General features: G+C 39.8%; 1 protein-coding gene across 5 annotated transcripts in view; it reads right to left on the minus strand.

Annotated features, from left to right (window-relative positions):
• Window positions 1–21767, minus strand: part of PRDM6 (PR/SET domain 6) — a 101751-nt gene that overhangs the window by 71043 nt on the left and 8941 nt on the right. For all 5 annotated transcript variants that reach the window (XM_083464540.1, XM_083464543.1, XM_083464541.1 and 2 more), the window contains exon 3: window positions 6342–6649. In XM_083464540.1, coding sequence (XP_083320666.1) covers window positions 6342–6649 — 308 coding nt within the window. The remainder of the gene's footprint in view (window positions 1–6341; window positions 6650–21767) is intronic.

Raw genomic sequence — 21767 nt, forward strand, 5'->3', positions numbered from 1 at the left:
GCTGAGGCTTTTACCCACAGTGCCACCCAGATTAGACCAAATTTGCATCCCAACTGTAACTAATTTCCCAACAAGTTAGAGAACAGAAATGTTTCTAGCAGAATCAGTTTTACAATCTACATAAAAGTCCAAAATACTCAGACTTTTTTTTAAAAATGTAATAAAAGAGGAGTCTCGTGTAAGACTATATTTTCCCACTATATTAGGCATAAAGTATAGCTCTTTTACTCTCCATATTGAGAACTGTAATGATAACATTACTAAGGTTTATTTTCAGGGCAAAATTATTTGAATTTCATGAACATGACATATTTGAAACAGAGCTGACAAGCAGTCTAGAATTTTAGATGATGGATTGCTGAGAAACATAATTTTCATCTTAATAAAGCTATGGTTTGCACATAATTTTATCCCCTTGTGCTTTTCCTGCATCAAAAACCTAGACTTAAATGTAGCTTAGGGAATCCTGAGGCAAATCTATCAGTACAACTGGAACTTGCTCCTTACTAGGGAAAAAAGGTAAAGATTGTAGCTCTTTTTTGTATCCATGAGAAATGTGCCCTCAAATTTCCCATAAGCAGAGTCAAAATGTCTCGTGTAAATGGACCCTTGGCCATTTTAATTACAGTACAGTCAAATGTGTAGGCTCCCCAGGATTTAAATGTCTTTTTATGACCCCTGCCTCAGCTGATCTTATTTCTATTGTATTCAACTGCTTTCACTCATTAAGTGAGCGATGCACCCTAATCAAAATAAGGCACCTTCTCTTAATGTATAGAATGTGGATGAAGAAGCTGCTCAGCCAAGAAGCTCACTGGGTGACCCTGGGCCCGTCATAAGTCTTTCAGCCTGACCTACCACGCAGGGTTGTTGTGAGGATAAAATGGGGAGAAAGAGAAAGGTAGGATATTAATGTAATACATAAAAAATAAAATATGTATATATTTTAAGTGTAGTGGAGATAATGAGAACACAAATTTGTGTTCATGCTACTACTGATACAGTGGTGCCCCGCAAAACGAATGCCTCGCAAGACGAAAAACCCGCTAGACGAAAGGGTTTCCGTCTTTCGATGCGCTTCGCAAGATGAATTTCCCTATGGGCTTGCTTCGCAAGACGAAAACGTCTTGCGAGTCTTGCGATTTTTTTCGCTTCCCCCCCTTTTTCTAAGCCGCTAAGCCGCTAATAGCCTTTTAGCCGCTAAGCCTCTAAGCCTTTAATAGCCGCTAAACCGCTAATAGCGCTAATCCGCTAATAGGGTTGCTTCGCAAGACGAAAAAACCGCTAGACGAAGAGACTCGCGGAACGGATTATGTTCGCCTTGCGAGGCACCACTGTATGCTTAAAATGTTCTCTGTGTCTCTTCCCCCCCCCCCAATAGTTGTTGGATAGGACTACAAGGGTCCGCCTTTAATAGTATTTAAGTTCCTTTGAAATTGAAAAGGTTTGTTAGTTGTGAAAACTAGCTTCACGGATTTCATCAGGGATTAAGCACAACTAATTGTCTCAGGAATAATGAGAGCTCCCTCTGAATCTTAGATTCCAAGTGCCAGGTTAAGATCTTAAACACAATTCCATTGATTTAATTTCCATTTGGTTGGACCCAGAGGCAGACAAGCGGAACTCTACTCACACAGCAGAGCTTTCCTGGCTGCCCCACCCACCTCCTGAGTTAAGGGACCCTTTGGGATTACATTTAAAGAGACGCATGGGAATGAAGTGCAACTAGGAAACTGGAATAATTCAGTGAAGCTGCCTTACACAAACGGAGGTGTACTTTCACGTAAGTCAACCCATCTGTGGAACCAAGCTATAAAATCTGAGACAGCCATGTAAAGGCATCTTTACTTTTTTTAGGTGACAAAACATACTATATAATCTTTTTAAAGAACATATCGGAAAATAAACTCTTCCAGCATTCCAAATTATTGCTGCTGTTGTTATAATTACTAAAACTACTACAACAAGTTTCCTGGGAGCTGTACAAAGACTAAATATAACGTAGATCTTGACTGCAAACTTGCAATCTAATAAAGTGCCACACACTACAAAAGATTCTTAAATATCTCACAGAAAGGGAAAGCGTTAACGCATTTCTGGTGCACAAAGACTTAGGTGAACAATTTATGACCATAAAAATTAAGAGTCAATAGAATCTTATGCTTCCATAGATCTGTCAATGGAACTTCAGCAAACGTTTTCATCTCTGTGCTCTAAACAGTTACAATTCCCTACCTCAATGTTGGGGGGGGGGGGCAAATTGCCATCCACAGCTTTCCAGACCTTTATTTTACTAAAACCTTAAAGTCTGAAAAACTTCAATAACAAGAACATTCAAGCCTTTAAAATGTCTGCATTATATTCCAATGGAATTTAAAGTGTGGCCTCTATGCATTCCTTAAGTCTAGTCTTATTACAATTTGATGTTAAACAGAAAGTGGAAACCTTACGCAACTAGATTAATTTTTCTCCTGGGAATAAAGACACATTAATAACTGAGATAATCTTTTCATATATGTTGGAAGTGAGTGCAGTTTCACTTCTTTATTAGAAAACACATTAAGAGAAAATTATCTCATTCTCATCAATAAGCCCCAATTTCTTTTTTAAAAGGGTTGCTTTCTTTGCAACAAGGTTAGGAAAGAATTGTTTTCATTAACTCGGAATGAACAAACTCTAGAAATATTATTGAATTCGGATGGAATCAATTTATGTCTTAGAAAGAACAGTGTTTACTTGCTAAACCCAGCAATATTTTTTAGCTTTAAATAAATCAGTGTTTATTGTATTTTCATAACACACAAGCAAATTCTGCATTGGTTAAAAAAATGGCCAAAAGGAAAAATTAAAGGAGTCACAAGTAAAATGATTCATATTTTTGGCTTTCAAAAGAGATGATCTTTTCTGTAAGCTATAAAAAGGACTTGGCTGATTGATAAAGAACTGTATAATTTCCCAATGAACACCCATAGGTGTCAGGCCATGTCGTGAGGTAATGGAATGGTGTTTAATTTACTTCAAACTGCTGTACATTGAACTGTATGGATTACATACAAAGCAAACACTGAATGTGTGGCAGGAGCTCTAACACAGGCATGCCAAAAAATATGTCCAAAGTGTCCAACTATACATCAAATGCAATAATCCAGATGTTTGCCAAAGCAAAGCAAATAAAAGAGCACCACATCTGGACTGGTGTTTAATTGTCTTTGAAATGGTCCTTCAATGTTTTTTATTCATGCTGGAAACTACTATGGGACCATTCAGAATCAGGATTTTCAGAGTGCATGAACAGCACTATGATTAGGAAGCTGGATGCACATTTAGTGCGCCAATTATGTTGAACATCCTCATTCTGAGAATCTTAACGGATTTCGCTACAGAGCGGTTTGTATAGCATAAATACAGCGGGGCTGCCGTTTTCTCCCCTCTGGTCTCTTCTACATGTACTGTATTGCAACAATGACCCTCATTTTTAAAATATAGCCTTTGATCTATTCTGTCCCTTCATATGCTCTAGTATTTCACTCCTACCATTTGCCTCCAAACCACTGCCACAAACTCTGACTGCTTCCCCTGTATTTTCTCAAAAACCTCTTTAGACCCACTACAAGCTGGCTTCCATCATCTGCACTGCACTGAAACTATATTCATCCTGCTTGACTACCTTCCACCACTTTTGAATTCTTCTATCCTGGTTAACTTACTTATCAAACCTTTATTAGGCATTGTGCAAATAAAACCATAAAAGAGGAAATAACATATAAAAGCCTTGAAATATATATAAAAGGCAGCAGTTGGCTACATACATATATATATATATACACATATAAAATCAGTGGTTTTCGTTGTTAACCTGCTCCTTGGAGGACTGCTACCAAAAACTCGGCTACCCCCGCCGTTACCCTTTGGTCGACGTCGGATAGGCAGAATCCCACACATTCACCTTGCTGGGGTTCCAGACCACCCAAAAGAGGGGACAGCACGCGTTGACGCCAGGAGGAGGAGCCGAACCTATGGAGGTGGGAGGTGCAAGGGCTCAGTCAGCAACCAGAGCCCTAGCACCAGCAGCAGTGAAAGCGAAGCCTCCTAGAGGGAACAGGAAGTGTTACGTCTGTGAGGAGCCAGGGCATATGGCGAAAGAGTGTCCCCACGTCAGACTATCCTGGTTAACTCCCTTTATACCTTGGTGTCCACGATTCTGTTCTCATCGACTGCTTTTCCAACATCACTCATTCAGTATTTCAACCCAGGGCACCTTTTTCCTCTGCTCTCCTCTTCTCTGTTGTGGGGCTTAAGGGGCCTATTCTTGGCTCTTTGCTATTCTCTCTACACACAAAAATCTTTTGCTTTATGCTGATGGTATCTAGTTCCATTTCTCTGACTGAGAACATTCTCTTTCCATCCAATACATCAACTGCCTGCCTAATATTTCTTGCATTGGCATCTCAAACTTATTACATTTAAGAACAAACTTTTCATTTTTCTTCCCAATTCTTCCTCTCCTCCCTTCATTGGCCGTCTTCAAAATCCATCTTGTAAATCAGGTACAAAGCTTTGACTTTATCTTCGATTGTCTCCTCTTTTTTGCTACGTACTGTCCATTTTGAAGTAATGTGATTCTTTCTATACCACATTGTGAAAATACAGCTGTTCCTCTTATACCGCCCCCTTGGTAAACTGCCTAGCCTTTAGTACTGCAATTGTCTCTCTAATTTTGTTGTCACACCTCAGCCTTCTCTGTTTTACAAATTCAGCTCTTTTAATTCAGATCACGAGGCTCTCCTCATTTAATCGCTACAATGGCTTCCTATTTGCTTCCCTATTTGCTTCTGTACTTAGCACTTCATAGGATGTGACATGTGTGAAGACAACTATAATCAGGAGTGTTCCCTGTGCATGGGTCTTTTCCCCTACACCAGTGGTTCCCAACCTTTTTTTGGCCATGCTCCACCTAAGCATCTCTAAAATCCTGATCCACCCCTCCCCCCGTGATATATAATTCTTATTATTCAAAAAGTGAACTTCTATTCATGTGGAGGAAGCCTAAAAGGCTTAACTGTTAATAACTCATTCCTGAATTGCCCCCTTAAAAATTAAATTGCCCCCCTGTGTGGGGGGGTGCCTCACGTTGGGAACCATGGCCCTACACTTTCTGTCACTCAATGAGCAGCTGAGATAACTGAGTAGCTTTCAGATCAGCTACAGCAGAAGTAGGGAACTCGGTTTAGATGGATCACCAGATCCTTCCCCACTCCTTGTGGGTCAACTTAACAGGTGGGCAGATCACTGACCTGTCAATCAACAGATGGGATAATAACATCAAGTGTTTGACACCAGTGAAAGTTCATAGGCAGTGGCTGTAACAGCCGATCAGCTGATCAATGATTACAGCAACTTTCTTTGAAGACATGCTTTCTGCACCAGTCAACTGATTAGGGTGCTAGGTGTGTGCTTTCCAAGAGGCTCTTTAAACCACGGTTCTCCATTTCAAAAGTAATGGGGGATCTGTGGTTTTATGTTGGTTTACTAATCAGGAAAAAAACATGGTTTAAGATCCTGTGCTGCTTAATAAACCAACATTAATACACAGTTATCTGTTTGGAATGAAGCAGGAAACTGTGGTTTTTAAAGCCCAGGAATCCACACCATAATCAGCATATTAGAGAGGTGGGGAAGAAAGAGTTGGCCTGATTCGCAGCTTTATAGTTTACAAAGCTAGAAATGTTACATTTTAAAAAGGCCCTGTAAAACCCTTTGTTATTTAAAACAGGCTTATAAACTAAGCTGACTTTTCTTTCATGGAACAATAGAGGATTAGTACCTGCTTTGGCAGCTAATACAGAAGCTAATAGAAAAATTGCTCTCTTTTTTCACTTTTTGAATTAGCTGCAGATGGTTCACACTATGTCAGAAGAGAAAGTAAAAAGCAGCCCAATAACAAAATAATTTGCAAAACTCTACAAAAATTATGACTTTTAGGATTTAAGGGATTGTTATCCCTATAATCATGTTTGGAGTCCTACTAATTTCAGCTAAACTTCCAGTTGTTTTGAAGAACTAAAAACAATATTGTACATCTTTCTTAACTTCTGTAAGAATCTGTTTTGTTAAAAATATATATACTGGAAGTTGCAGCTTCTTGCAACTAATGACATATCCAAACAGAAAAGATGTGAGGAACATTTATATGCCTGCATTGCTATATATACAGTATACATTTTCAAATCTATAGCAGGAGCTTTTGATAGTGAAAAAAAGCTCTTTTGAAAATCTCACGAAACAACTATTGAATGCATTATCAGACATTAAAAACCAAAATGCTTTGAACTGTGACTTACTTCCCAGAGGTGTTGGGTGTTCCTTGTGGCTCCGGCTTGCACCTTTTCTGGCAGAAGGAGAACTCCCTGGAAAGGCCCGATCCAGGTGCCCTGCTGAATCCTTTGAGCAGCACAGATGCCATAGGCCAAACCAGGCACAGTGCTGGTGCACAGACACACTTCCCGGGGCAGATCCCGAAGCCACTCAGGAATCTCAGGTGGAGGGGCGGCGGCAGCAGCACTACTAGTGCCCACCAGACGGCGTAAAGAGTGCAAAGGGCCATGCATGGGGCACTCTCCATTACGATTATCTGCACACATGTCACATCCTACAGAGCAAAGACAAAAACAAAAAGGAATTAGCTTGTCACAGCTAGGCTACTGTCATCAGATCTCATGGATTAATCATGTGGATTATAATTTTGGGATGACAGTTCACCTATACAGTGGTACCTCGGGTTACAGACACTTCAGGTTACAGATGCTTCAGGTTACAGACTCTGCTTCAGGATGAGAACAGAAATCGTGCTCCGGCGGCACAGCGGCATCAGGAGGCCCCATTAGCTAAAGTGGTGCTTCAGGTTAAGAACAGTTTCAACTTAAGAACAGACCTCCAGAATGAATTAAGTACTTAACCCAAGGTACCACTGTATTTTACTATCTGCTTCTGTTTTCATTATTTGTTTGCTTCTTATGTATTTTAAGTAAGATCCCATATTTTTCCATCTATAAGACGCTTCCATGTATAAGATGCCCCCTATTTGGGGGGGACTCCAATTTAAGAAAATGGGGGGAGGGAGATCTATCTGCGTATAAGACGCCCCCAAATTTTGGACATTATTTTTTAGGGGGGGAAACCTAGTCTTATACATGGGAAAATACGGTACTTTGGGCACAGTCTTCTGTAGTAAAAGTAGTGCACAAAGTAAACCGATGATGACTAATTGAAATTATCATGAAAATAGGATGTGTAGTGACTGTGGTAGGGTACAGAAATACAAATCTCCAAGTTTTAGCTAGCCATGATTTCACTTAAGGCTTTTAGTCAAATATTTTGTACACGATTATTTCTGAAGAAATGTTTACTCGTTTCCACAGTAAAATGTAAATGCATGTTATGTTTATGCCAACTTTATGAATGGCAAGCTATTCATGAAACTACACCTTTGCCCGTTCTTATTTCAGGGTGGGAGTCTACTAAGCTGTGTGCATGGAATGAGACCTGCTCGTGCAATGGGAGTTTCTTCCTTCACTCCCTAAACCTGCCCTGGAGGACTCAGGGAACCCCTATAACAGGTTTCGGGGGCACACATGGGGAGGAGAGTGAGGAACAAGTCTTGTAGTACAAGCAGATCTCATTCCCCATGTGCATGCCCCATTTATAGTGCCATTGTCAGCCCCTTCAATTTCAGTTCAGTATTATAAGAATTTCTAATCTTTACTGACACCAGAAAATGTTATGTACATACAGTAACTAATGCATAGCATCCTTACAATACATTAAAATTTTACTATTTTTTCCCCTTATATGAATAAAAAGGACTTCAGAAGTTTTCATTTTATTCTGTTTCATGTTAATGGTTTCCATATTCTTTACATGAAGGTTCTGGACTTTCAAGAGAACAGTTCATGCTCAGAAATATGTTTTGCAACTAAAATAAAAATGAATCCCTTTGAATCAATTACAGTTCCTGGCACATTTTATACATTGTAACACAATTAAAGGTTTCAGACAACTCTTTTCCAGAAATATTTTCAAAAAGTAGTACTTGTTCTACATTATTTACACAGCAATTACCGTATTTTTCGCTCTATAACACGCACTCGACCATAACACGCATGTAGTTTTTAGAGGAGGAAAATCTGTAGGCATTCCACCCGTAGGCATTCCCTCCATAACACGCACAGACATTTCCCCTTACTTTTTAGGAGGAAAAAAGTGAGTGTTATGGTGCAAAAAATACGGTACTTTCCCCCTGATAATTCTGCATCATACACATCCAGCAGCTAAAAATAAAACAAAAATATTCACCAGTTGGTTAGGGATTTGGTGGTCTAAACCACAAATCTGGAATAAGTAAGCAGCCTAAAACCACAGTTATAAACCCAGCAGGACTGTCACGGCCTTCTTGCCTCCTATGTTAGATAAACTTCAGTACAGTATACTGTGTAAGAATCTTTCAGAGAAGTACAAAAAGTTTCTACCTATTCAATGTGATTATGAGTCACATAACTAAAATGCAGCCTCTTATTTCTGCAGTTGATAACTTACACACGTATATTATGGCACCTAGGTGCAATTTATCACAGCTCAAGTTAATTTATCACTGTTCAAAGGCTCATAATTAATTACCGTATATACTCGAGTATAAGCTGACCTTTTCAGCACATTTTTTATGCTGAAAAAGCCCCCTTGGCTGATACTTGAGTGAGGGTCCCACTTACTGTTTGCTGCCACAGCTCATGCCACCGCTGCTCTGCAAGCGCGGCTCCTGTGCCTGCCCTTGCGAGCGGCAGAGGCTGTTGTTGGCGGAGGAGGAGGAGGAACGAGCAGCCCGAAAGCAGCCTTTCAGGCTGCTCCTTTCTCCGCCGCCACCTTGTCACTGTCAGCATTTCCCACCCTAGGCTTATTCTCGAGTCAATAGGTTTTCCCAGTTTTTTGTGGTAAAATTAGGTGCCTCAGCTTATATTCGGGTTGGCTCATTCTCGAGTATATACGGTACATGGTTTTTTTACAACCATCTAGATGAACAGTAAATCAGAATATATATATTAAAATATAATTAATTTGAAGATTCCTTTAAATATGCAAGGCTGTAAGGAATACAGCATTAAGCAGCAAAGTAAAACAGTTATCCTCCAGCTGTTAAGCACCTTTGCCAAAAAACTGATTGAAGTGCACTGCAGCATATAAAATGGGATATTTGACTTTTTCTTTCAACAGCCGATCTCTATACATATTACTTTTTTAAGGTCGTAGGTTTCAACAGCAGTTTGCCATAAAACACTGGATGGTAGTGTTTGAGAAACGTGAACCCAAAGCTGGGACAGCTCAGCTAGTACAGCATAAGACTCTTAATCTCAGGGTTGTGGGTTTGAGCCCCACGTTGGGCAAAGCATTCCTGCATTGCAAGGGATACACTAGATCACCCTTGTGTTCCCTTCCAACTCTACAATTCTATGATTCTTGGGCACAAACAACTAGTTACCTTCCAATTCTAAGATTCTATGACATGGTTATTTAGATTCAAGAAAATCACTTGGTACTCTATTAGGTCTACTTGGAGTGGTACATACTTTCAAGTGAGTATGTTAGGGATTCCAGCTAAAAGCCAGGTTCAGGTGTAATATTGCTGATGCAACAAACTATGGTCAGTTGAAGATGGAATACTCATTCCTCAGGAATGAGCTCAAGTGTTCCCTCCTTTCCTCCTTCCTTTTCACGTCCAGCTGAGGAGACTTTCTGGTTTGCGAAACTATCATTTCCCCAAGGCATCCAAACTGACAAACTCTAGTTTAAGCACTGCCTGCAACTAAAACTGTTCTGCAATCTTGGACTGCAGGCAGCACTTAAACACAATTCCTGGTCAAGACACCCTGAGCGAACTGTGATTTAACAAATCATGAAGTCACTTCTGCAGCCAGGTGTATGAAAGTGGAAGATAAAAAGAGCGTTCAGACTCATTGCTTTCCGCCCACTCTAACAAACTATAATCTGTTGGACTAGAAACATTATGTATGAACCAACCCACAAAGATACAGGACATTTGGCTGTGGTCAAAAGGATTATAAATCCTATATACAATCCTATCCCATCCTCAGATGAAATACTTGAAATCACTTTAATTCTGTTGGCTTCAATGCAATTTAAGCTTACTTAAATCCTTTTATTTGTACCCAGAAATTATTTTGGATCAGGATGATAATTCCTGTTAATACAGGCAGATATATTCCCTAGTGCTGTAGAAAACTACAGAAGCTAATGCTGATAAAAGTGGCATTAAGGCTCCATGCATTTCTTTAATGTTTTGTGAAGAAGAGATAGGCTGTTGTCTACACTTTCTTCCTATTTCCCTCATAACCTTTTCCTTTCATTTCATAGAGTAGATATGGTTTTACAGGTGTAAAACTAATATTTCTCACTACTGAATATCCGCGTACACATTCAAACTATGGACCATTACTTTTATTTTGGAAGCATATTATATAGGATGTGGTTTGGAAAATATCATATAAACACTACATATATGCATTGCTTTTGTTAAACCCTGTTTAAGGTATGACACAAATATACTGTATTTGAAAAAGCACGCAGACATGGAAATGTTCCAAGCAGTGCCAGTCCCAGGCTATTTTGCACCCTAGGCAAGGCTTACACCACCAAAAAAATATTGCTAACTTCAATTTTCAAAAACTGATGCCATGTAGAAATGAGAACATTATTCAAAATATAAATTTCTGATATTTTATTTTTATATTTTGAATAATTTTATCATTTTTACAAGCCATGTGTTTCTGAAAATTGAAGTTAGCCTTTTTTATTATATAACAAAACATAATCTGTATAAAACTGTGCCCGCAAGGTTATACTGTGCTCCTCTGAGGTCTGTACTCTACGCAGCTGCCTAGTTGGCCTAATGATAGCACCCGCCCTAGTTCCAAGGACAATTGTTTGCTAGTGGTATCATTACTACATGCCTGACCACAATCCTGAAATCAATTAAACCAGGATCCTTGAACCCTGGTTTAGTTCCATTACCTTCTATAAACTATACCACTTGGTTACGTCAATCCTTACACCTCTGAAAGCAATACAATTTGCTTTTGAGTAAGTATGTGTAAGACAGAGGAGCACATGCAAAAAATTAAGTGTTTTGTGGACTGCACTGTAATTGAACTGTGAGATGAGAAAGATGCAGCCTAGAGTGGACACCATCCTAGATAGGAAAATAGCTCAACAACATGTTTCTCACTACAAAGGGGTGGCAATTCAAGGAAGCCTACTCCATGGGGGGGGGGGGAATGCAATTTTACAGTATTTGTTTGAAAGCATTTATGAACCACTGAATATTTTTAAAAATCTCTAATCACTGTACAACATAAGAGCAATAAACAATATCATTAAAACAAAAATATAACATAAAACCAGTAAAAGAACATAAAAGAACCAGTAAAAGCACATAAACAGAGTTTCAGGGAATTCAAACAAATAACAACAGAGCCTGGTTTCATGGGTCAGGGAAAGCTTGGCACTATCATTTGATTTATACTAATCTTCTTTAAGCAAAATCAATAATAAACCCAATTGATTGTTCCTTATAAAGAATGAACTCATGCTGGCTAGCCCCAAAACTAAACTTGCAACCATTCTCTCTCCCCCCCCCCACCCCTTTAACCTTTCATTATAGCCTCTTTAAGATTTCTTTTACTGTATGAATCTGGGTTGGGGTGGGGGGAATCTTGTTGGAAAGTCTTAAGATTTAGGAAACGACTGATCAAGATTTCAGTTACTTTTCAGACCAGACCCTTGATTCTGGAATAATTTGTTCCCTGCTGACAATCTTTTAGATGTGTAACCTCCTCCCAGCTTCCTGATTATTAATGGCTCTCTTGGAGACACCATGTCTACTGAACAGCTTCAATTAAATGAAGCCAAAGCATCTTTTTTACTCCAGCAGGCAGCTTTAAGCTCAAACTTCTGCACTCTGCCACTAGATATGTAACATCATTCACTTTTACACATACATGAGGGTTTTAGAACCTCTGATAAAACATAAAAATATGAGATAGGCATACATGCTGGAATCAATAGCTTTTTTGGGGGGGGGACTCTTTGCTCCTTTTCTGTACAAGAAATAAAACTGAGTACTGTACTACAAAAAAAAATTGGGGGGAGGTGGAGACTACATAAATGTCAATTGTTTCCCAGCTCTAAGAGTAGATTCCACCTGTGGAAACTATGCTAATAGACAAATAAACAAGTGATCTGCTTGACTTATGTAAAGAATGTGCTTGCTTTATGCATTTTCCTTATTTATACTGAAACTTCATATCCAGAAAGACTGACAACAGTTTCTGTAGCCAGAATTGCTAACATATATAGTCATAAAATTATTATAAATGTCTTGGCTATTTACTCTGAACACTATCTAAGCTACAAGCATTATTCATGATGTAATATAAACCCAACTTTACAATTTGCTGAATTCTACTATATTCCAAAAGGCATTCCAAGATTATCTGAGTACGTAATTATCTTCTGAATATATGTTTGCCTTGATTTCAGAGTAGGTCTGTAAAACTGAATTTTACAGTATTTTTATTGTGTCCCCAGTATTTATAATACTGTTTAAACGCTGACCACAATGTTCCATTTTTTAAAAAAGCTTACCATTCAAATCCTAAACTCATTATTTGGAAGTAACTGAAATAGTTCTGCTCAAGTATTTAGGAGTCAAGCATACCTCTAAATGAGTTTATACATAAATTTCATTCAGATTAATTGAAAACTAAATGTAAGGTGGCCCAGTCCCACTCAGTGTAAAGTAGCAGCTCTTATTGCCTTCAGTAGAATTTGCATCCTACAATTCATAACATGGATACAAATTGTATTAATTTTAGTTAACACTACTTCTAAGCAGTGTGCACTTTGAAACTACACAGATGTAGATCTAAATCTAATGCACACAGTGTATAAGTCTGTTCCACTGAAATCAGTCTGGTTACCTGATGTACTGTATAAAGGCTGCTTTTCGCAATGTGAATATTTGTTTCAAAATAATAATAAAAACATTTGGTAAAGTGGAAATGGTGCAATTAGCCTTTTGGCTACAGCTATACAGATCAGAAAGATGTGCAATTTATCTGCTCCCTGGTCCATTTACAAGAAACTGGAATTTACACATGTTATACACTGCTCAGGACAGATATTAGTATTTCCCTCTTTAAAAAAAAAAGCGAGAAATAGAAATGGGGGAACCTACATTTCAAAGCAAACAAAGTGATACAAAGGAAGTGATCAGCAATCTATCTATGTTTGTATGAATAATCATTTATAAAGAGAAAACTGCAACATAGGCCACATTTCTGATTTACTGCATTTATCAAGAGAATATTCTAATACTGTAGTCCGAACTTGCTGTTAGATGTAGAGAAATCCAAGAATCTTGAAACCAGAAGATTTTAGTTGAGGTTCCTTATGGTGCATGTGAAACTACTACTGTGACTTTGACATAAGTAACAGAACAAGTCTGATATTTTCAGAAGATCTGTCATGAAGGGCAACAAGGAGACATGAGGAACTGCTTCTTCCCTACATCTTTGACCACAGAATTAACTCTTGAAACTAGAAGGAGCTGTTCTGTTTACTTCAGTAGGCTTTTTGAACAGGCTCCTAATCAGCAAGAGGAAACCGTAGAAGATTGTCACAATATATTGGATAGACAATAAAATAGTGGCAACTTTTATTTCAGGGAAAATTTATTCTGTAAATTAAGAAATAAATTGCAGTAAAAGCATTTGAATGGGGTTCATGGTGCATTTTAAGGCTGTGCTCCTACACACACACTTTCCTAGGGATAAGTTCCCATTAAACTGAATGAGACTCACTTTTGAGTAGACATGTACAGAATTGGACTGCAAAAGTCTCATGCAAGAATTTACACTTACAGCACAGTTCTATTCATATCTACTCAAAAGTAAGTCCCACTGAGGTCAATGGAGCTTACTCCCAAGTAAGTGTGTATAGAATGGCAGGCTTGATTAAAGCCATGAGCCACTATACATTTAATTCAAGAGTAATTTTGTTGGTGTGAATTGGCATTACTGACATAAACAAATGGGGATTTTGACTGAAGATCACTTGGTGGTGGTGCGGAGTATCCAAAAATGTTTAAAAGGAATTCACATTATTCTTCCTTAAATCCCCACATTGTGTCAATAGAATGAAAAAGAGAGAAAAAATTATCATTTCCTGGGGGAACTGTTAACAAAGGTTTCTTACATGATCCTCTTAGGAAGAATCAGTTGTAAACAAAAAAACCCCAAATACATTAGGGTTGTCAGTGAATTAGAGGTTTGTAGTCGATTAACTGTCGTGTTTTTTTACCAATTAATCAATTAATTAACTGGATGCAGTAAACCTTACACTTCCTCAACAGAGATCATAGCAGTTGATGACAATAACATTTTTTCTTGATACGCACAATGATTCCGAGCATGATTACTCAGAAGTAAATCCCATGGAGTTCAGCAGGCTTTACTTCTAAGAAAGTGTGCTTAGGACTGCTGCAATTCACCAAACCCAAGTCTCACTGAACTCAGTGGAAGTTACTTCTGAGTAAACATACAAACTTTTGTGCTACATATAACATACTTTACTGCTTGGAAAAGCAGCTTAACAACTATGCCAGAATAAAAAGCAATAGGTGGATTGGACCCCACATGATATGAGTCAGACCCATTGGTCCATCTAGCTCAGTGCTGTTTGCAACAACTGCCAGTAGATCTCCAGGGTTTCAGGCAGGGTTCTCTTCCAGCCTTACCTAGAGATACTGGGAATTGAATTTGAGACCCTCTGCACGCAAGGCAGATGCTCTCCACTGAGCTTCCCATCTGCAAGTTTTTACAATAAGAATATATATATATATAACGCCATCAACGCTGTAGAAGTCATTATTGCTGGCCATTCCTTTTCTAAAATAAAGAAGCAACAACACTAGAAAGAAGTCACTGAATTGGCTACTAATAAAATATGTTAACTTCTCTTATCCATTAATAGTTTAATCCCTTCCGTCTTAAAATGTGCACAGTTATCTCTACTGTCCCAATTTTACAAACAAGGAATGCCTTGTGTTAACTGTTATTTAACTGTTCGAACATACCTGCACAAATAAATAGCAGTATAATAGTCTCAAATCCAACAGTTAATTTTCAACAGTGCATAAACACCACCATCATACAATAAAAATAAAAACACCTCATGAAAATACAGGGGCAGACTTTGGTCTTAATTTTCAGCAGCTCCCTGTGCAAGGCCAAAATTAGGCGCCCTCCCCTCCGACCTCTCGCCTTCTGTTCTGCATGTGCACTACATCATAGTTGTGATGTCCTGCAGTCACCCCTCAGTTCAGTGTGGGGAAACCAGCGCCCAATCTGCCTTTGGAAAATACTTGTGATACTGCTATGCAATGAGCCGACCACTAACTAAATCTTAAAGAGTTTGGCACCTAAGGTTGCATCATACTAGTCAGCTAATCTATGGCAACATACACAATCAAGCATTTTCACATACTACACAAAAATTTCAAAAAAAGGCATTTAGTTTCTTTCATACTATGTGTGCCATGTTTGAATGTCGCCAGTGTAAGAAAGCAAGCAAAATCAAACACACATTTTTACTCAGTGTGTATTTTATATTTACCGTACTTTTCTGTGTATAAGACATGGGTTTTTTTTTACTTTAAAATAAGGTTTAAAATCTGGAGGCGTCTTATACACAGATAGAGCATATGCCCATTTTTTTTAATTTGGGGTCATAAAAAGTAAGGGGCGTCTTATACATGGGAGTGTCTTATACACGGGAAAATACGGTATATTACATATTGATTTAAACAAATACAATTTAGTCCCTTCTACGAAGTTTAAGTGAATTTTATGGGGAAATATCTACCTTTTTAATAGACACTGGCACACTTAATATAACTGCTCAACACCAAAGGGTTGGTTGAAATCTATATATTTACTTCATTTCTAACTCACACAAACCTTGAGCAAAAGATGGTCAAACTTTTTCATCATAAAAAAGCCAGGAGTTCTTAAAACTACATAAAAAATGAAGCTAAAACTAAGTGAGATATACAAATAATACAATTATCACATCTTGGGGCACGAACATTCCTATTTTTAATAAAACTGGGTACACAATGTTTTGGAAACATTCAGGGTCAGACGTCTGAGGCAAGAGGGCTTCTGAAACAAAATGAAACCTTCAATCATGCCTCCCCAAACAACCTTGCTATTTTTATATAAGGCATCAATAGGATCAGATAATCAGCCATTCCTCCTTTAGTTTTCACAAGTATGCATTTTTGTAAGACAAAACTGCATGGGAACTGTGTTACACAAGAAGTGTCTGTTCCTGACATAGCCATAGAGCAGGAATAGGCAAACTCGGCCCTCCAGATGTTTTGGGATGACAATTCCTATCATCCCTAACCACTGGTCCTGTTAGCTAGGGATGGTGGGAGTTGTAGTCCCAAAACATCTGGAGGGCCAAGTTTGCCTATGTCTGCTATAGAGTAAGGATGGAGAACCTCCCCCCAGATAGTACTGGATTTCTACTCCAATCATCCCTCACCATTGGCCATCCTGGCTGGGCTGCTGCAAGTTGGAGATCAACAGTATCTGGAGGGCCCATAGTTTCTCCATGCCAGATTTAGACCTTCTCACTTGAGCTGTTTCTTTCTTGGTGACCTGTCTTCCTACAGTTTTTCAGCTGATCTGCCCCTGTGTCTGTTCTTTCTTTTTTTAAACAAGCTAACAAAAAAACCAAGATATGAAATGCAACCACACGTTTCAAGTATCCTCTAGCTCTGCCCAAACTGGGCAATCTGATTTTCACTAGCTGAACTTTAACACGATACTAAACATAAATACAATACTAAAAGGTGAAAGCAAAGAAGTGAAAGCCATAAAAAAATGAAAACAACTAAAGTGTTCCAGTTTCCTCTTGATATTGTGTCATGTTATGTTGCTCAAAAGAAAGTTGAATATGTCTTTTAAAAGTAAGAAATGCATAGGCAGCCTTAGGTCTAGGATACTGTAAATCTCTGACCTACGGCCACTAATGTATTCTTTTGTGCATTTTCCCCTTGCTGATAGCATGCATATTCCTTTAGCCTGGATAATTTTGTTAAATTGTGTTGATGAAGAAGTTGCCATTCACTAGTCACAGAAAGCAAATACCTAGCACTTCACATTCATGAAACGTACAACTTGTTAATTGAGAATATGTTCTGACTTGTTTGCAGGGCAGTTTACTGATGTTGCAATCAAAAAGTGTTACTCCAGTGCATTTTCTTGTCATAGAATTGTAGAGTTGGAAGGGATCCTGAGCATCATCTAGTCTGACCCCCTGCAATGCAGGAATATGCAGCTGTCCCATACGGGGATCGAACCTGTAACCTTGGCGTCAATTTCTTTATTCTTAAAGTCTGATTTTTTGGGGAAGCAGGTTTGTTGCCAAGACTATAACCATCAACTATAACTTCACAACCTGAATGTGGCTGAACCCCACCCAAAAATAGCAGCCAAAGAGTGTCATGAGTTCATTTATTTTTTATGAATTGTACTCAGCGCTCCCCAACTTCAAACACATACTCCTGATTGTAGGTACAACGCCTCTGAACAGCCAAGTTGACAATAATTTGCCACAAACTGTCCAATTCTTAAACCAAACAACTTCCCCCTCTCCCAAAGTCCTGCCCTATATAAGAGGTATACTTTGAGGCTAGCCTGCCTTTTGATTTATTAATAAATAACATAGTTTTCTGTACTAGCTGTGTTAACTCAAAATTATCTCCAGAAAAGTGTCTTGTAGTCAAAAACGGCAAGATAATTGTAGGGATTTAATTTGCAATTCATACCTCTAGGGTATTTTTCACTTGCTAATATTTGGCTGAAAAACCATGACTCCAAAAATCACAATGAATCACTTGTAAATGAAAAAATAATAATAACAAGCCTTCAAGGAAGCTTCTTTTTTAAATTATTATTTCTCAAACAGGAGTCCCCACCCCGAATATCATTATCACCAACCAACTTCTGAAACTGAGGAAGTTTCAAAAGTATTTCATGATCCAGCATGGGTTTGTTCCCCGTTTTTCCTATACATGACTTGACTAATAACTACATACAGCAACAACAAATTTTGTTTTTAGCAGTTACAAACCACCCAAAGTTTTCGGATACCGTCAGACGGCAATGCAATAATGCATTACAAGCTAATAACTACAGGAACCCAACATGTTCTTGTTCTTTGATATTTTGCACTTGGGGTGGGGTTTGATATTTATTTATAATTCGATATTCAAGTTACACCCCGCTCTGAAGGGGCCCAAGTTTGGCCAACATCCCCTGAACGTCTAAAAAAAGCAATTGTCCTACACAAACCATAGAACAGGTCTAATCCAAAGAAAATGTACCTGTGGTTTAAAAAGTCGTCTCCATTTTGCGCCTGGTGCTGTTGTACTGATGTGAAAAAAGAGGGCGAGGGGAAATAAAAATAAATAAAAAGATTGGGGGGGAGCAAAGAGGCACCCCAGTGTGTTGCCCCACATAGCCAGGACAGGGAGGCCCGTCTGGGGAACCCGAGGAGGAGCCCCATTACCTGACACAGAGGCAGGAAAACCGAGTGACTAGGCCTCTTCCGAGGCCCAAAGGCAAGCAAGGCCCGCGTTTTCGAGGGAAACAGGCCTTCCTTCGGGCTCCTCTTGGGGACGCCCTTGTGGCCTCCGCCCGAAGAAACGCCCTCAGAGGGGAAACTCTACCGCCCGGCTCAGCGGCCTGTGGGCGAATAAGCGACCCTGGGTGGCGGCTCGGCGTCTCCCTCAGACCCCGCGCGAGGCGGCGGCAGCAGGTGATCCTATTGGTCAAGATGCTCTCGGCCACCACCTGAGTCCCAGGTGCTTCCGCGGAAGCAGCGCGCAGGCAAGGGAGGGGAGAGCGCAGGAGGCGGAGATCTAATCCTAAAGCGATCCCTAAATCCCAAGGGCGATGCAAAACTCAAATGATCCCAGGAAAGGAGGAAGAGATCCATAGGAGGCCCCTCATGAAATATGTGAGCCTCCCCCCCCAGAAAAATATGTTGATTCAAATAGTGTGCACGCGCCGCCTCTTGTGATCGATTACGCGGAGCGATTATCACCTCCCCCCATATTTGATGATGTGATTATTACCAGCCCCACCCCACCCCAAATATTTTATTCAAGTTAGCACCCCTGAGCTGAAGAGATCGGTTCTATATCGGGAAGTTATCTGCCCTCCGAGGACCTGTTTTATTATGTGCCTCCTCCGCCGGACAGATTTGCGCGCTGCTTGGAGAGACCGCACAGGATCGGGCTGCCCGTCTCGAGTTCTCGCAGCCAGGATCCGGACGTGCACACCGGTTAATCCGGGGCATCTGGATCTGAGCAGATGCGGGATTTAGACGAGTTCTCTCCAAATCCGTGCAGCTCACTCAAGAGAGGTTTTGGTGGGCACTGTTATGCATATCAAAATAAATGTTGATGATTTGCAATGTAGAGGAGCCATTTTAACATAGGCAAGCCTTCCTATTTCAGGAAATTAAATCATTATGCTTAACGGAGGTGTGGGGGTGGATCCATTGCACGCTTGCCACGCCACTGCCTCCGTTTAAGTGTGTGCATATATACGGAACCATCTGGTGACTTTCTTACCTTAGTTGTTTTATGGGGGGGAGGGCAGGGAAATGAATGAGAAGAGACCACGATTCAAGCGGCTTTTGTGCGGAGCCATGTGATATGCTGGGGAAATGCGTGTGGATAGAGCGCGTGTGTATTTTGTGTGAGAGAGAGTGCATCTCGCCTCCTTCGATCGCGCGTATGAATGAATTAAATTTCGGTGTCAGGTATCAGAAGGTTAGGAGAATATTGTGTGTAGATAAACCTTGCCACCCCCTTGGCCCTGGGGGAGCCCCATATACAATGTGCGGATGATGAATGGGCTTTGGGAGAGGAGATCGAAGCGAGGGCCGCATTGCCTCCACTCTCTCCTACAAAACTATAGGGCAATTAATTGTGCCTTGTCCCCTCATCCTTCATCTCCTTGTGGCACATATCGATGGAGATTACTGCTGATGGACCATTTTATCACCTTAAATAAACAGTCACCACCTTTTCTAACCTCAATCTAATATATGGGCCGCGAGCTGCTCTCTTTAAGGGTGCTGCTGCTGCCGCCGGCGAAACGGATGATGGAAAGTAGCTAAATCAGAGGCGTTAGTAGCAATTGGGGGAAATGCGGATTTAAAACGTAAAAGGCAGGGGACGGTCCACATTTCGCAGAGCGTTGCTGCGGGCAAACGCTCCTGTCGTTCGATCCAGTAGGACGGACAATGCAACTGCTCTCTTGCATTAGTTTGACACGATTCAGAGCAGCTGGGGTCAGAAAGATCCCTTTCTTTGTTGTCGGCGTTTCAGTGCAAGGGAGGAAGAAGAGCCGCGCCACCTCCAGTTCCGAAAGCTGCAGCGCAAGGACATAAAATACATGGATCTCTGTTGCGATCCTAAAGACCATGTCGCCTCAAACCCAAAACCACTGTATTCCATTCCGGATTAATTAATGCGGAGTAGGTTTCATCCTTTCTTCTGCACGTCACGATAATTAAAAATGAATTAAAAGCCCCGTTTCTTCCATAGGTAAGAATGGAAACATCTAAACATTTACCCCCTAAAGTGAATAGGAGCGAGGACATTTCAAAGACTTTGACGTCAAATCCCAACTGGAGTTATTTTATTTGAATGTCAGCCTTCAGTAAAAAAAAAAATCTGGCATATCACACATGGCCAGAAAAAAGCTTTTTAGCCTCTTTTTGCGCCTCGTGTGAAGTTTGTTCATACAAGATAGAAGCTTAAAAAGAGTTTTCAAGTGGAAGGCGCATTCTGGCCAAGACAGATTTATTTGGCAGTCGCCTTTAAGACCAATACAAGCTTCAGGCGTGAAAACGCCCTAACTTGCTCAGGATCATGGGCGTGAATCTAGCCATTAAAATGCACAACTGCCGCTTTATTTAAGCAAAATCCCATTTGATTTCCAATCCTAATGAGTCAGACTGTGACAATTTATTAGCTAGAAATGTCTCCACTTGAAACAATAACATAAATCACTTTTCCTTTTTTTCCCCTTAAAAAAATACCCTCAAACAGATCCTCTTTGAAAATTGACTCCTGGCTAGTACCTATTGAATAGTCTCTCAAATAATCTATATCTGTGATTGAGGAGCCCTAAATTAGTTAAAACCTACTCCCATTTACCTGGGAGTAAGTTCTACCGAACTCCGTGGAACTTACTTCTGAGTATGCATGATGGCGCTCTAACGAGGCAATACTTTGCACGTCTACTCAAAAGTAAGCCCCATTCAGTTCAGTGTTGTTTGGTCCCTCCCAGGATTGTTAAACCTCATCTACCCAAACAGAGCACACAGTGAAAAAGTAGAATATTTTGCTTTACATTTAGGCACGATATGAATTGAGAAAAATTAGCCATTCGTGGTACATATCGGAATGTCCACAGATATTCTCACACTGGGATCCTCATCATCTCTAGTTTATGACTTTTAAAACAGTACTATATAATAAAAGATATTCAGGTGAAACTAAGAGTCTTCTGCATTATTCCATTTGCAATTAGCATATGTCGATATTAATC

This window comes from Podarcis liolepis, assembly GCF_965112155.1.
Source record: "Podarcis liolepis genome assembly, chromosome: 11".
Taxonomy (NCBI): Eukaryota; Metazoa; Chordata; class Lepidosauria; order Squamata; family Lacertidae; genus Podarcis; species Podarcis liolepis.